The sequence below is a fragment of the Antennarius striatus genome, chromosome 13 (assembly GCF_040054535.1).
Source record: "Antennarius striatus isolate MH-2024 chromosome 13, ASM4005453v1, whole genome shotgun sequence".
In the NCBI taxonomy this organism is placed as follows: Eukaryota; Metazoa; Chordata; class Actinopteri; order Lophiiformes; family Antennariidae; genus Antennarius; species Antennarius striatus.
In genome coordinates this window covers 5,368,154-5,384,246 of record NC_090788.1, presented here as the reverse complement: position 1 = coordinate 5,384,246, position 16,093 = coordinate 5,368,154, and the positions used below count along the sequence as shown (strand labels likewise).

Sequence of the window (16,093 nt, the reverse complement as noted above, 5' to 3'; positions counted from 1 at the left end):
CAGGTTAACATATGTATTTTAATTATGTGTACACTCTAGAGTGACCTGGATGCAAAGTCAGCCACAATACTACTGTAAAAACACTTTGGATGTTTTTGCAGGGATGCTTTGGTTTGTCTGGCTTCACCACAGTACAGTTACATTCACTGTGCTGTCCATAAATACTGTACAAAATGTGCTTTGACAAAAAAACATCCACTCTCCATTAGTGGATTCCTAGTGTTTGAAAAGGAAGCTGTAAGGTTTTGCTAAATGACAAACAGTAAATTACTGGCACCATGTTAAATAAAATAAATTATATCTTGTAGCTGGTTTGCGAGGCCTTTTCACGTTTCTGTGAAGACCTCACATAATAATCGTATGGTTAATAGTTCATGTTCACCATGCATTTAAAAAAAAAAAACTGCTCAAGTCAGCATGGATTCTGGATTCAGGTTCAGACTCAGCTTTAAAATGTCTTTTTTTAAAGTAAAAATAAGAACAGGTGTTCTTATTCACTCAAAAAAAGTCCAAAATGTTTGCCACACAACTGTGTCTTGAGCTGAATTTTAACATTCAATGACAATAGAAGAAGCATTTCACCGGCGTTGCATCAGTTCCCAAGAATTCTGCACTTTGATATTTGAAAATGAACAAATGCATCTCCTTGCAGAGAGGCATTGAGAGGACAGACGGACTCCTTTCACCAGCAGAGCTTCTGTACTGCTTCATGTTCACTGCCCTTAATGCAGTACTGTCCCACTCCACTAGATGGAGCTGTCTCACAGCAGACAGTCTGGCTCCTTTATTAGACCGGTTCAATGCATCCCATCGCTCCTCCTAAAGTCGACAGGTCTGGTATTTGCTGTGAGGGGAGGGGGTCAGTTCATAGAAGAGGACGTAGGCGTTGCTGCTACGGACTTGGCTGGACGACACCGGACTCACCCTGTAAAGAAGACAAACGTTCATTGTCCTGAACACCACAGAGGATTGTCCATTTGAGGACAAATGCTTTTAATTATTTTCATTTTTATTTTAATCAGGTGAGGGAAAGGAAACTATCAGCGACCCCCCCCTCTGAAAAAGATACATGGATAAGAGCTGCACAACCAGTTGACAGGCCGAAATAGCTCAGTTGGGAGAGCGTTAGACTGAAGATCTAAAGGTCCCTGGTTCGATCCCGGGTTTCGGCAAAGTGGTGACATTCTTTAAGCAGTTTCCCGGTTCTGTTTGCTTCTTCAGACTATCATACATACATGTTGTGCTTTTATTTCAGTCTAATTTTTGTATCATTTCAACGATATTGCAATTCCATTTGTTGGTGATGCTGATTACATCCCGCTTCAAAGCGGTGATTTATTGTAATTGTCAGCGTTTTGTGTGTACGTCCGTTCATCCGTTAGTCCGCCAAATATCTTCGCAACCGTTGCAGACAGAAAAATGAAACCAAAAGCACATTACTCGGGTGGCAAAGGGGCTGAAGATGAAATGATGACCTTGACCTTGAGAAAACAAGGTCAAGGTCAAATTTCAACTTCTGTACACTCAGGAAGAGATAGAAAGACAAGGGAGAAGGCCAGTGTGAGTAGGACCGTAGATCAAAGCTAGTGCTTTGATTCATGACAGTAGTTCAGAGCACTAGCTTTGATCTTTGACCTATGTTAGTAGGTCAGGGTAAAATTTTGAATTCAGGGGTGTCGCAGGATGTTGCACTCTGTGACTACATCGGTTCTTGTTTGACTTGCAAATGCTAACCAACTCTTAATGCTGGGGACCGGGGGTGTCCAACTCATTTTCACCGAGGGCCACATCAGCATAAAGGCTGTCCTCAAAAGGCCAGATGTAACTAATAAATGTAACTAAATGTAACGTAACTAAATATAACTACTCCTTCATGTTAAATAACTGACTACTTATTCAAGTTACAAACATTATAGTTACACATTTCTCTGTTCTAACATAAATCCTTTTAATTTGTCAGGTTATTAAACCCACAGAACTCCATCAATCAAGGATCAAACTATCCAAGAGAATAAAGAAAAATTACATCAAACACAAGTCAAGACATTAAGTTTGTTTCAAAGCGGGCTTAATAATTGCATTGTGGGAAATGTAGTTTTTTGTCAAAGTACACTTTTGACCTATTTATTTTTAGACACTGACCTTTTATGCTCTCATCGGCGACATAAAATGATATGGCGGGCCACATTTGGCCCCCGGGGCCTTGAGTTTGACACGTGTTGTAGACACGTTCACGTTACGGCAAGACGCAGGACAACTGTAATTATGTCTATGAGCCGTAAAGATAACCAAATCTGCTCTGAGCACCGAAACTGAAATGAGGCTTGTACCGTGAACGCAGCTTTACTTTAACGTCAGGAGGACCTGACCAGAATGAGGTGATGTTTATGACAGTTGAGGAGTTCACTAGTATCAGCCTGCGCCACTGTTTCCAATCTGTTAACACAGCTTGGGAGGTGATTGGAAGATACCTTGAATCATTGTAACTGTGCCACTCCCCGAGCGCTGGATGTCTGCAGTACGCTGTGTAATGGCCTCCTAAAACACTTCCCAGGTGGTTGGACACTGCGTACAGGTTATACACAGCATGCTCTGCAGGGAAGGATCGACACTGAGAGTCAACACACCAGCAGCCTTATCAGACCTGCTGACCTTCTGTTCTTGGTGTAACACTCACCGCTGCTCTCTGTGGCAAACTCTCGCAGGTCCAGCTCTTTGAGAGGGAAGTTGACGTAAGTGGAGAGTTTGCTGGCTCGGATTTTAGAATCTGAGAAGCGCTTCAGGTCTGACAGGGACGCAGAGTCAAGGTGAAGAAAAGCGTTTAAAATACTTTTCATTACACACAGACAGAAAAGAGTTAAAATACTCTTCACTGCACGTCTGAAAAGTTAAATCGATTCATAACATAGAATGCACCCAATTGTCAGAATATGAAGAGGAGCCTCTACGCTGACATTCAATGGAAAGTTTTTTTTAAAAAAGCTCCAGAGTGGAAATTTTTCCAAACGCCCCCCGACAATTGTTGTGTAAATGAGCAAAAACACAACTCCACTGAAATGGATGACAACATAGCTCCACTTCCGACATTCATATTCCTGCAACGTCCACAAAACTACTGCGTACACTTCCAGTCATTTATCGTAACCATCCATCTGTGGTATACTGTATTCACTCGAAGCCACATATTTTTGCTACATCACGGATTCAATCTATTCTTATATAATAGCTATAAGACTGCCAGCATTCAAATGCCTCTGCATACTGGAACCAAACCAGGATTGCTAAGATTTGTGGAAAGGATACGGAGCACGAGAATCTGAGGAAACTTGTGAATGCTGAATCTCTTGGTGCATCTCCTCCTGGCTTTGCATCTATTGCACGTCTGAAAAAAGACAGACAAGGCGGTGAGATAATGCTGCTGAAAAATCCATACATCCTATTCAAAACAGAATGTCAACTTTCATTGAGCCTCCTTACCGGTTTTTCTTCGCCGTCCAAAACGTCCTCCTTTGTGAAGAGCCTCAGACAGTCTTTGAGAGTCACTTCACCCGAGTTCTTCTGCAGAAACATGGAGATTTTCTTAAAACTCCTTCACATTTTGCATTAACTTGAAGCAATTCTTATGATCCATATATAGAAAATTATATTTATATAATATGTAGTTCGACATGAAAAAGCAGCATTTTGCGTGTTACAGATAAGAATACTGCAATTAAACTCAAATAACGACTTAATATGGTAATAGCCGGATGTGCGTTTCTAGGTTTGAGTTCAAGGATTAGGTGGCGTGACTTAATTTTGCATGAGGCAGATTCGAGTTCACCAACGTCAACATTCCCCTATGTTCTACTTTCTCACTGCGGCCAAAACTATTTCAGTGAAACAACAGACTAAACCCTTCCAACATGGGCTTTCTAACCTGTGCAACAGGAATGGACAGGTCCCAGAATGGATCGAACATGGTGGAGCGGGAGCCGCAGACGGTGCAGGTCACAGAGCTCTTCAGCTGTCCTACGAACAGATCTGGAAATGAAGACGAAAGACGGAGAAGCTCGTTTTTAAAGCTGTCGTAAACGGAATGGGGTGAAGTAATCATGCAGGCCGTCGGGACACACACCAACAACTTTGCTGTCCTCTCTCTCCAGGTACATGTTCCACATCCGCCGGCCTTTTTCATCATCCCTGCAAATGAAATGGACTCAAATGCTTAAATGTGCATCATCTAAAAACACGTGTCTCAAACTCATGATGTATTGATCTATTGTAATTGTCAGCGTTTGTGTGTTCGTCCATTACTCCACCAAATATCTTCGCAACCGTTGCAGATAGAAAGATGAAACAAAAAGCACATTACTCGGGCAGCAAAAGGGGTGAAAATGAGATGATGACCTTGACCTTGAGAAAACTAGGTCAAGGTCAAATTTGGCACACTTTTGCAAGACAGCAGGTCTGAGAACTAGCTTTGATCTTTGACCCATGCAAGTAAGTCAGGGTACAATTTTGAATTCAGGGGTGTCGTGGGATGTTGCAGTCTATATTGGTTCTTGTTCTTTATTTTCTTTGGTAGTTTGATCCTTGATTGATGGAGTTTTGTGGGTTTAATAACCTGACAAATTAAAAGGATTCATGTTATAACAGAGCGACAAGTAAATATACTTTTTCTGTGCAACTGCAATGTTTTTAATTTAATTTAAGTTATGTAACATTAAATAGTTACATTTATTTTCCTTTACATTGAGTTACATTTAGGTACATTCACAAGAGACATCGGGCCCTTTGAGGACAGCTATGATGCTGATGTGGACCTCGGTGAAAATGAGTTTGACACCCCTGATCTCAAAGAAGTCTGTCTCCAGATACAAACTAAGAAAAAAGATTCCTACTCAGATGGAATGTGTTAAAAAGATTAGTCATTTAACATACGAGGTGTTAGTTCTACTAAAGAATGATATAATGTTCAGAAATCTCTGCATATCCATGCTATCCATCCTTCTAGTGTTAATTACTTATTGATAAGGACATTAACGCTGCAGCCTTATCGAGTGGTGGTGTGAGGTGTCGCTGACAGTAGGTTGTAAGTCACTTATTGTTTGTTGAAGTGATAAGCATGGGGGGGGGTGTTCTTACGAGAGGTGGTCAAAGTCCTCCAGCAACACCTTTGGGCGAACCGTCACTCGGTTCACCTCATTATGGAGACCGTCCAATAAGAAGCGCAGAAACTCCTGAGCGTCCTGTTGACTGGAGACACACCAAACGAGAAATTGTTTACTTAACTGACAGAAATATTCTGTAATTTCTGTCAAATCGCCACGGTGACGACTTACTTGCAGCCATAAAATTTGGGGGCGTATCTCTGGATCTGGCTCTTGAAGTCAGACGGGCTGATGGCCTCGGTGTTCACCGACGTCCACAAGCTCTGGGTCAGCTTTGCAAACTCTGATAGAGGAAATAATGAGATCATGATGATTAAAAAAAACAACATGTTTGCATCAATCTGAAGCACGCTTCTTTTCAAAAACTGCAATCCACAGTCTTTAGCACAGATTTGCAGGGTCAGTTTTTATGGTGTGATCTTGTGATGCAACACAAAGACATTCACTGACATGGTGTCACATGACCCGTCTGTCCCATGCAATAAAGACAAGTTTCTCTGAGGCGATGTGAACTCTAGAACACCTACTGAAAGATTCACAACTTTTTTTGGTCCTATTTCCAGAGCCCCAGCAGCAAAGAACAGAAAATATTAATGTGAGTCCTGACTTTATTTTGAAAAATGTTATCATCTATTAAAAAAAAAAAAAAAAATCACATATTTTTAATTCTAACAGTTTCATAGGTTCTAACTTCCTGATTTTACACAAGAAGAGCAGCAGAAAGAGTTAAAACAGCAAAAAAAACAGTCATTTGAGAGTCTGGTGACAATTAACTATCCAATGACTGACTGCTCCTGGCCTACATTTGAGCCATAAAGTCATTTTATGGACAAAACTCTAAAAAGCGTCTGTCGCTACCTTCCATAAGAGCCGTGTTGGTCCCGCCGTTGTTGGTGAGATCTTCGCGATGGACGTTTCTCAGGCAGTAATCTCTCAGCTCCAGAGTGTTACTGAGGCACTGCAGGATGGAGTTCATGAAACACTGGAATAAAAAAATTAAAAAAGGATTAATGAATTACGATCCGGACAGAATTGTTGAACTTCTTAGACCATGAAGCCAAGCAGAACTTACTGTGTTGCCCAGGTTCCTCAGTCCCACCAGACCCTGAGGACTCTTGTTCTATTCAGAGAAATAAGAAGATTTTACTTTTTGACTGAGGATAATGCATTCTTTAAACTAATTACACTCCTGTGGGAAAGGCCCAGCTGTGACATTAAAGAAGCAGCGGGTGAATGGCTGACAGCAACAACAAGTGCAGCCAAGTATTAAAGTCCACAACTGTTTACAATCTGTCGGGCATGTGAGGTCTGCAAGACTAATTCTGCAAAAGTCAAAGGTAGAATTTGCAAAGTCGAGTCGTTAACGAAGGACAAATGTGACAGAAGTTAAACTCATTACTGGCACAAAGTGAAGATAAAGTTAGGATACGACACTCCTGACCCGTTTACAATTTATGCTTTACGTTTTGTCCACAAACAGCGAGGTCAACTAAATGGGAAATGTGAGTTTATCGTGATTTAAAGGTCAAATTTAAATCGTTATTTTTACATTTATGTTTACACTGTATGCTTGCACTTTTACACAAATTCTGCTTTATGTGCTTTCAATTGCACCTCAGGGACAAATAAAGTTTTTTTTAAGTTAAATTTTTTTTAATTTGAATTTTTTTTTAATTTGCATTTTTGAATTTACTTTTTTTTTTAAATGTTTTTGAAACTGCTGTCATTTTTTAGGATGTTACAAGGAAAAAAAAAAAGACGAGCTCCTGATCATTTATTGTTCCTTTCCTGGTCAGCCTGCCCTTCATCCAGCATCAGTGTGAAGAAAATACTGTATGACATCAACCCGGTGACATTCCACCAGCGTGAATCAGCCTCAATGGACCGTGTGGCATTTCCTCAGAGCGTACTGTACCGTCTGATGGTCACACTGCCAGCAGGGCTCTTCTACATAACACAGAAAACAGCACAGTGTGTTCCGACGTCACTGATCTGAAGCATGTGAGGCTCATGGAGGAGAGAAAGCACTGCAGAACATCTGAACACACACACACACACACACACACTGCGGTTGATCGGTCGTCATGAGTTTCACATCGCTGCCTGAGGCGCGGATCAGCTGTTTTAGTATTTGACAGGTCTGCTGTCGCCGGCAGCGCGGAATTAATCATCTGTAGATCCGGCTGATGCAGGATCCTGACATTCACTGCACATCTGCTGATTGTTCTGCTTTTACATCAGGAATGCCGATGCACTGTAAACACGGATGTGGAATTCTAAAGCGCTTTCCATTTTATCACGGCGGGGGAAAACAACATTTTAGATCGGCTCGAATATGAGTATGAAGCTGGTTATCAGTGGTTGAAGTCACTTTTTTTTTGCTGTGGTCAAAGTGAGATTTGGCCAAAATGATCCTTTAGACGGCAAAATCATGATTTGTAGATGGAAAGATGTGTGGGGACATATCTGGACAGCTTAGCGTCGTCTCAGCATTTGCACCTCCATGATGCATAGTAGTGGAAAAACACTGGGCTGTGACCTTCTGACCTGTAAGCAACAGAAGTGGGATTTGTGACCTTTCCCCTTATTGATGGCGGTTTTTCTCACATCACCGGGTGATTTTCTGCTTTAATGCGGCACAAATCTGATTGTTGCATAATTGCGAGGAAGCAGACGGATGCAGTGACGCCGGTACCCGAGCATTAACAGGTGACACATTGACCCGCAGCTCACCCTGAAGGAGGGAACATAGTGACAGTGTAACACGATGACTCTGCTCCTGTCCGAACCGTCACGCATCGACGCCTCGACTGACGGCAGAGGAGCTGCAAGTGGAAAGAACAGTGATGAGACGGCGGCCCCAAACACGTAAATCGAGCAACGACGTCAGCGACCTGTATTTGGCGTTCAACTATCTCAGTCACGACAGTCAGACTCAGAGACGTGAGGCGTGAGCAGAAAGAGTGTCCGATGTTAAAGATAGCAGCATTTCACCTCAAAAGATTGATGACTTTCACGTCTCGTGATGAGCCTCGTGCTCCAAAATACAACTGAGTGATTACGAGCTAAACATCCCGTTTATTTTTATCCCTCTGAAGAAATTGAAGCTGACCATATGGTGAAGCTTTATAATCTTCCGCTCTCGTGTGAATACTGACCAGCCGGGCCGGGGCACAACCCGCCAGGCGGCATCACATCTAAAATAAGTCGTCCGAAAACCCAGCGAGGGATGCGTTTGGTGGTTTGTGCATTCTGAACGCTCGCCGCCGGCTGGCAGGACGTCAGACGGGAGGACGGAGCCGTAACGTCTCCGGTCAAGGTCGTGTAACGTGTGGAAGAACACTTGGTGCCAGCTACGCCACTCCCTGGAACCTGTTTAAACATAAACCCGTGCTGTGTGTGCAGAACTCTACCATCTGTACCACACATTTAAAATGCACCGTGGACAACGTTATGGATTTAATCTTTGAAGCCTATAGTTTAAAGAGTATGGGATTAAGACAGAAATGTGAGCATACAGATGTTTTTAGGATCAAATATATCAGATCTATCGCTGTCTGTCTCAAATCTTATAATAAACGTATTATTTTTGGATGCCTAATGGCAGGCGCTCAAAAGATTTGTCTATCTATCTATCTATCTATCTATCTATCTATCTATCTATCTATCTATCTATCTATCTATCTATCTATCTATCTATCTATCTATCTATCTATCTATCTATCTATCTATCTATCTATCTGTCTTTTATTTTTAAATCCAAACATGAACTGCGGCCATGAATCCAATCCTGATGCTGGATTATGGCATTTGATCAGAGTATCAGTTCATATGTCAGTCCTTTTACTCTTTCATATTCACTCTACGTATAAATGGGGGGGGCTGACCATGACTCTTTTTAACCATTTCTAAAATTACACCCACTACGAGCTGAAATAAAATCACCCTACTGCCACTCAGACAAGCACATTCCCTAGAGACTGTATCTACAGTACAACAGAACGCTCGCCGCTGGTGGGCGGGGCTTCAGGGAGGAGGGGAGAGCTGTTTGTTCCTGATCAAGGTCATATGACACGGTCGGAAGAACACATGATGCCAGCTCGAACAGCATCTCAGACGTGAAGACTTTTAGTTTTACCCAGTCTGACGTAGCGGCAGACGGAACGTCTGCACCAAACTAGTATTTCATGACATCACTTTGACCTTTCAGGGGTTTTACAATATTTTCTTTATTTGTTTAATTTTATCCAAGCTTTTAGCAGCCCAAACCTGAACTCAGGATGAAGGTGACATCTTTGTCACGTTGTGGGGGGTGTAGGACAGCTACAACCAGCATGAAGAACAACTGGGTTTCAGGGAGTTCTCATGTACAATGCAAACAGAGACACGGGTTGAATGGGTTGAGGTGACAAACTCATCAGAAGATAAAGACATCAAACATACATGTCTGCAGGCTGTGTGTGTGTGTGTGTGTGTGTGGGGGGGGGGTTAACATGATAAGGTGACAGTGTGAACACATTCCTTGTCAGAGCTGCTATGTCCTGTTATGTAACCAAAGTCACGCAGGACTTGTTACTGTACCAGACAGGCGTGTTGCGTTCAGGGCCCGGACCTTCACTGTAGGACAAAAGAGCGTTCCCTGTGATATTCTATGTAGTGTCGGATGTTCAGCAGTGATTTATTAATTTGCTTTGTACAATTATTCATTTGCGCAGATCAGATTCAACGAGCATTCTTTTTTCTCTTTTTTTTTTTTTTTAAAGGGAATTGTATTCACGCAGGTTTCATTTGCATTTTGAGCAAATTGGTTCGGATTTTTCAAACTATGAATGCTGGTTATTTAGTATTTGGGACTTTTTCTGTACCCAGTATAAAATATTCCCCGCCACTGTCGCTTATGTTTGCTCTGGAAGGTTTTATTGAGTTTCTATGTCTATTAAAGCGCTTCGAAATGTCTGATGATGTGATTAATAAATGAATGAATAAATAAAGGTTGATTGATGAACTGACTGATATAAAACAAGTCCAGCAGAAGTGAGTAGATTTAATAGCTACTTATTAATGTACAATAACATTTATTTTAAAGTTTTAGATCGTAATTACTTTGCTAAATCACATAATAACACTTTTATGATGTGATTTTGCCAAATATTGTGAGATGTATAATTACATAACTCAATAAGATATCAATAACGCTCTTAAAAGGCGTACTTTTATTTATGGTGCTTTAGTTTTAAAACATTAATTTGTAAACTGACTCAATAATTTATATGCAAAAATCGAATTTTTCCAACACTGTATTTATTAATTCTTTAAAATCAAATTTTAAATTGTACTCAGCGAGGTACTTTGAAGTGACAGACATGAACCGAGGTCCGTGCGGACTCACCTTCTTGGCCTCGTTCAGAATGAGCCCCATGAAGGTGGACACCAGCTTGGACCGGGATAACGGGGGACTCTTCCGCTGCAGGTCGTGCTTATCTAGGGGGAAAGCGGCCGGTTCCTCCGGTACTGTCACCGTGTAGGAGTGTCTCTGAGACGGCATGTTGGTTCTGTTGAACGGAAGCTTCATCCAGGACGGGCAAACGCAGTCGAAACCCACCGACGACGGGCTGAGGTCAACGGCCGACCGAGAGCCAGTCGAGTCCTGCTGTTTGTGCGGCCAGCCGCTCCGCACCTGTGTTTTTACTGCGCGCCGTGAACGCCCCCTCCCTCTCTGTGAACGCCGGCGCCGCCTTCAGGGCTGCAGGAAATATCAACACCGAGGCTGCTTTCGTTGATAATGTCGACAAAATGCTTCTCAAATACTTTGATGTAAGGAATATGGAAAATCTATATTAAAAACAACAACAAACAAACAAAAAACACATTTATATATCAATAGCAACGAATGAAATAAAAATGTATTGAGCATTTTTAGGGATCATTAAAGTATCTATCTATCTATCTATCTATCTATCTATCTATCTATCTATCTATCTATCTATCTATCTATCTATCTATCTATCTATCTATCTATCTATCTATCTATCTATCTATCTATCTATCTATCTATCTATCTATCTATCTATCTATCTATCTAACTTGCTTTACTATTACTCAATAAAAAGGAGCAGCAAAACTTAAGCATTTGAGTATAACCATTTCAGTCAGCATGAGTGTTGCACGTAGAAATAGTTGAAGAAATTAATATAGGTGAAGGAACATTAAGCACTCCATGGTTTGCAATTTTGTACTGTCACAATTCTTTCAGAAACACAGAATACATGCACACATACATGAATACATGTCTTTTGTGAAATTAATTTGTAATTTAAAATTAAATCTCTTGTTACGTCATGTATTCCACTCTCCAGAATCTCAGTTCTTAGCGCAGCAGCACGTTGACCTTGTCTTTGAGCTTTGGACGGTGGTTTTGACTTTACAAAGAAATCAGTGTGATAAGAAGCTTGATAGCTGCCTTGTAAACCTTCAACCTTATACATTCACTTCAAGCCATGGGAGAAGGGGAGGTGATTGCTTTCACAGAACAGACAATGCACAGCTGGTGAATGTGGTTCTATATGAATGGGAATGGTGGAGGGCCTAATTACTAAATATCTTGATTGAGGTTTCCTAGTCTTTATAGATGGATTTATTAGTGCGGATGCTGATGTTTTTGTCATTTATGGATCGCAGATCACTTAAAATGAAATGGGTTTACTGAACTTACTGATTAGATTCTGATACTTATTCTCTTAAAATGAAGTGCTGGCTTGATTGTGAAACATAAAAGGTATCCAACAATATTACAATTTATTCTCTTGAGGTCATGAACGTCAAATTTTGTGTTAATCTAAATAAGTAACTAACAAATACGGACATAACATTTAATCTTGCTCTCCCTGGAAACAATTAACATGTGCGTCAGTGAGAGAACGCCTCAAACAAAACTTATATTTAATCTTTCTGGAAAGCTCATAATTAACCTCCCACATGTACACAAGATAATGGACCACTCCAGGGTGCGATTTGTAAGAAGAAGAAAAAATAGAGCACTAACAAAAGGCCTAATCCTTTCTTAGGTTAATGGTAGCCTAAATTCTGAACAGCTGAACATTCAAATCTAAAACAAACTTAAAAACACATGAAACAGTGAATGTTCTGATGATGAAGATGGTTTGATTAGGCTTCAGGACCATGGATAAGGGCTGATCAGGCGAACATGGCAACAGGATTTAGCTGAATGCAAGCAGTCTGTAAAATGGAACATTAACACCCCATCGATTCAGATTTCACATCATGTCAAAATAACTCATCAAATATCAGTGAACAGGACGTAGCATAGAGCTATGTACTGTATGCTATGTCACACAGTACATAGCATACATGCATATACATTATCATTATCATATCATCATTGTCATTATTAGCATGCGCTAAGAATGATCACAAGTAGCTGATCCTATACATTTTTAAATCACTGGTTAAATTCTAGTTAAATGCCACTATATGCTTTGAATGATGTTGTTAGCCCCCGTGATCCGTGAAAGTAGAAAAACTGTGCAGAAAATGACTAAATGCTGTTAGCATGATAAATGTTTATCGTGTTATCTCAGCTGTCCTGACTCGCCCCGGCTTTCTATGAAACGGAGAGCACAGGGGAGACAAGTCACAAATATAAACCCCTCCGATGATGCTATGAAAACAATATGTTTTTACTCACACTTAACTAATTAAGATTCATCCTCTGGGGAGACTGAATTTTCCAACTAACCATCAGGGAGTTGTTCAGATATTTAGGTGCTGACGTAGCAACTGCAGTTCGATGCAATTCACTGAATCGTATTTCAAGTAGTCATGGTCCCCACAGGATAAACCAATTCCCCTTTGGGTGTACCATGATACATACAGCACCTAAATGTTTGGGCCTGCAGAATTAGATCGCGTCAAACGTGATATGATTTAGAGCCATGCGCCACACACCACGATGAGAACAATTGTTAATAATCACCTCTACACCGTGTGTTATGTAACGAGTACATCCATGCAATAAAACGTTTTTTATCAGACGCGCAGCTTTCGAGGACGCTTCCGTCATCAGCGAAAGGGAAAATGACTGACAGCACTCTCTCGAATGTTTACGCTGATTACAGCCTCAAACACACAATGGCCTTTGTGACAAAACCAATCAAGCTTCCACTTTGCTTATCCAGCCACGGGCGAGGCTCACATTAGCTGGGGAATCAGTCAAGTAGGAGGCCTCAGAAGGGTTAATGACGCATAAGACCCAAATAATGTCTAAATATTGTAGTTTCAGTTTGAAAACGTGTTTGTTACACATTCTGTATTCTTTCAAGTATTGTATTTTTGGCTTGAAGGCATTTGAATATAATTTCTCTACAAGCCCTTCAGCACAGAGGTGCAGTGGGTCCCACTGTTTTCACAGCAGGAAGGTGCTGGGGTCAAACCCCCCTAGAACACTTCTGTCCTCCAAATGTCTCAGTGGATTGTCTCTAGGTCAGGGGTGTCAAACTCATTTTCACCGAGGGCCACATCGACATAATGGCTGTCCTGAAAGGGCCAGATGTAGCATATAAATGTAACTGAATGTAACTCAATGTCATGTAAAATAAATTTATTTATTTTTTATTTTAGATTTTCTAATCTTTAATCTTTTAAGTACATTTTTTCTTAATATGTTAAATTTAAAACGTTTAAATTGTTTTTTAATTTTAATTTTTAAAAAATTTTAAAATAAAAAATAAATGTAATTATTCCTTAATATTAAATAACTGAGTTTATTACTTATTCAAGTTAAAAACAATACAGTTTCATTGAAAAAATATGTTTACTTGTTTCTCTGTTATAACATAAATCCTTTTAGTTTATCAGGTTATTAAACCCACAGAACTCCATCAATCAAGGATCAGACTATCCAAATGAATTAAGAAAAATAACATCAAATGCAAGTTAAGACATTGACTTTATTCAAAATGGTTTTGTTGATGTTAAAATGAGCTCAATTACTGCATTGTGGGAAATATAGTTTTTGGTCAAAGCATATTTTTGAATTATTTATACTCTGACCTCGTATTCTCTCAGAAGCCACATCTGGCCCCCGGGCATTGAGTTTGACTCACGTGCTCTAGGTTCTCTGTCTTCCTCCCACCACCACAAAAATGCAGCACCAGTGCACTGGTGACTCTTAATTGCCCAGGGGTATAGGGGGTGGGGTCTGTCACTGGGGTACAGTGTTCAGGTTCTTAATTGCTCATGGGAAGAATCTGTTCCCGAATCTGCTTGACCTGGAACACAGATTCTTGTAATACCTCCCAGAGGGAAGGAGGGCAAACAGGCTGCGTTTGGGGCGGGGAGGTGTCCATAGTGATGCTGTATCCCCTGGGAGTTAGGATGCCTGGTTACCGGGCGGCTTTGAGACGGTTTGCAGCAGCTTTGTGCAGCACTGAATGCTTCAGCAGGAACTTCAGACTGTTGAGTAACTGAAGTCGTCTATCAGCCATCAGCAGGATAGAATTCCTCTTTAAAACTTCAGCAGTTAGTGTTGCCTCTTCTCAGGTCATGTAACACAACCAGGTGACACTGGTAAAAAGTCCAAACCGCTGTAATATCAGTAGGTCTTAATGGTTCAAAGAAAACATCATTCAAGCACCACAAATATTTAGGAATGTGCCTTAAGGATGAATAACCAACAGATCTGTATCTGGTTTTGTATATATGAAAGACAGTTACGTAACATGCTCACCATTCATTACGGTGGGGCAAAAGGGTGACACACTTCACTCGAGCTGTGTTTTCAAAGCCTGCATCACAGTTAAAGTGCATGGGATTAACCTGTGACCCTATAGATAGAATGGGACTGAATGGGTTGGAAAAGTTCTAAGTGTATTCCTGAACATATCAGTCATACTCATCTGTGAGAAGGCAAACCTCAGAGCTACTAGATCAACCTGTTCTCTGCAGGCGCTATGGAGTTACACAATAATGAGCTTTAATCATCGGCTGTAAACTAGGTTGTGTCTACAACATCTGATTAGATACTACACAGATGTAATAATTGTCTTGTTTGACTAGCCTAACTTGGATTATCTGTAAATTTTATTCAATTAATTCATATCTAAATCCTTGATATGCTGAAAAATGTGATTTTAGTCATATACTGTACATAAATTCATTTTCTGTCACATCTTTTCAGGTGTAGGTTTACAGGGAAGCTCAGATTGGACGTCAGGCAGGGTAAACCCTGTATGTTTTAAATGTGTACATCAGTTCATTTCCTTCTATGACTGCTTGTCTCCGTTGACATTGGGGTCAGGTACACTCTGGACTGGGCACCACATACCTTAATGCTGTGGGAGGAACCCGGAACACCCAAGAATAGCCGCATGTGAAGAACATGCAAACTCCCAACAGAACAGTAAAAAAAAAGTAAAACAACAAAATATCAGACATTTAACAGAATTTACTCCACTTACACACTTTTTTTAAAGTTGTTTTTTTCCACTTCTTTTATAACATCTGTTTTAAAATTTAGTGAAATGTAGAGCTTTTACCATCAGTGTAATGCTTTGCATGAGTAGCTACTAAATGTCTGATGCTAACATTCCTTTACTAATCAGATTAGTTTGTCGAATCGAACTAATGTTTGGTTACATCAGTGCTTAATGACTGCAGAAGTGATGATAACAGAGCAAGGCAGCTCTGCATGATCATCAGTGATTCAGTGTAAATATAAGTTATATGACTTTAAAATATACATCTTACTTTTTTTAGACATCATATTTGACTAGTTTAATTCATTTTTTGCACATGTTACCAAGGTGACATGACTCCAACATGCAGGGAGGCGTCGGGAAGCGATACATTACATATCATATATATTTATCATGTGAATAAAAAGGAACACCAATATTGACTCGGCTTCATTCTTCTATTAATTC

General features: G+C 40.5%; 1 protein-coding gene and 1 non-coding gene across 2 annotated transcripts; one reads left to right on the top strand and one right to left on the bottom strand.

The window, feature by feature from the left end:
• LOC137606313 (ubiquitin carboxyl-terminal hydrolase 2-like) lies at nt 1–10,818 on the bottom strand. Its single transcript, XM_068331524.1, has 12 exons — nt 10,543–10,818; nt 6,226–6,273; nt 6,012–6,135; nt 5,325–5,436; nt 5,128–5,238; nt 4,118–4,182; nt 3,920–4,023; nt 3,478–3,558; nt 3,304–3,382; nt 2,678–2,785; nt 2,472–2,592; nt 1–925 (listed from the first exon to the last, which is right to left on the bottom strand). Exons 1-12 carry the CDS (start codon nt 10,723–10,725, stop codon nt 820–822), a joined length of 1,242 nt encoding a protein of 413 aa, XP_068187625.1. The 5' UTR covers nt 10,726–10,818; the 3' UTR covers nt 1–819.
• On the top strand, nt 1,100–1,172 carry trnaf-gaa (transfer RNA phenylalanine (anticodon GAA)). The gene has a single exon. It is a non-coding gene; the product is annotated as a tRNA-Phe (tRNA).
• Nucleotides 10,819–16,093: the final 5,275 nt, after the last annotated feature.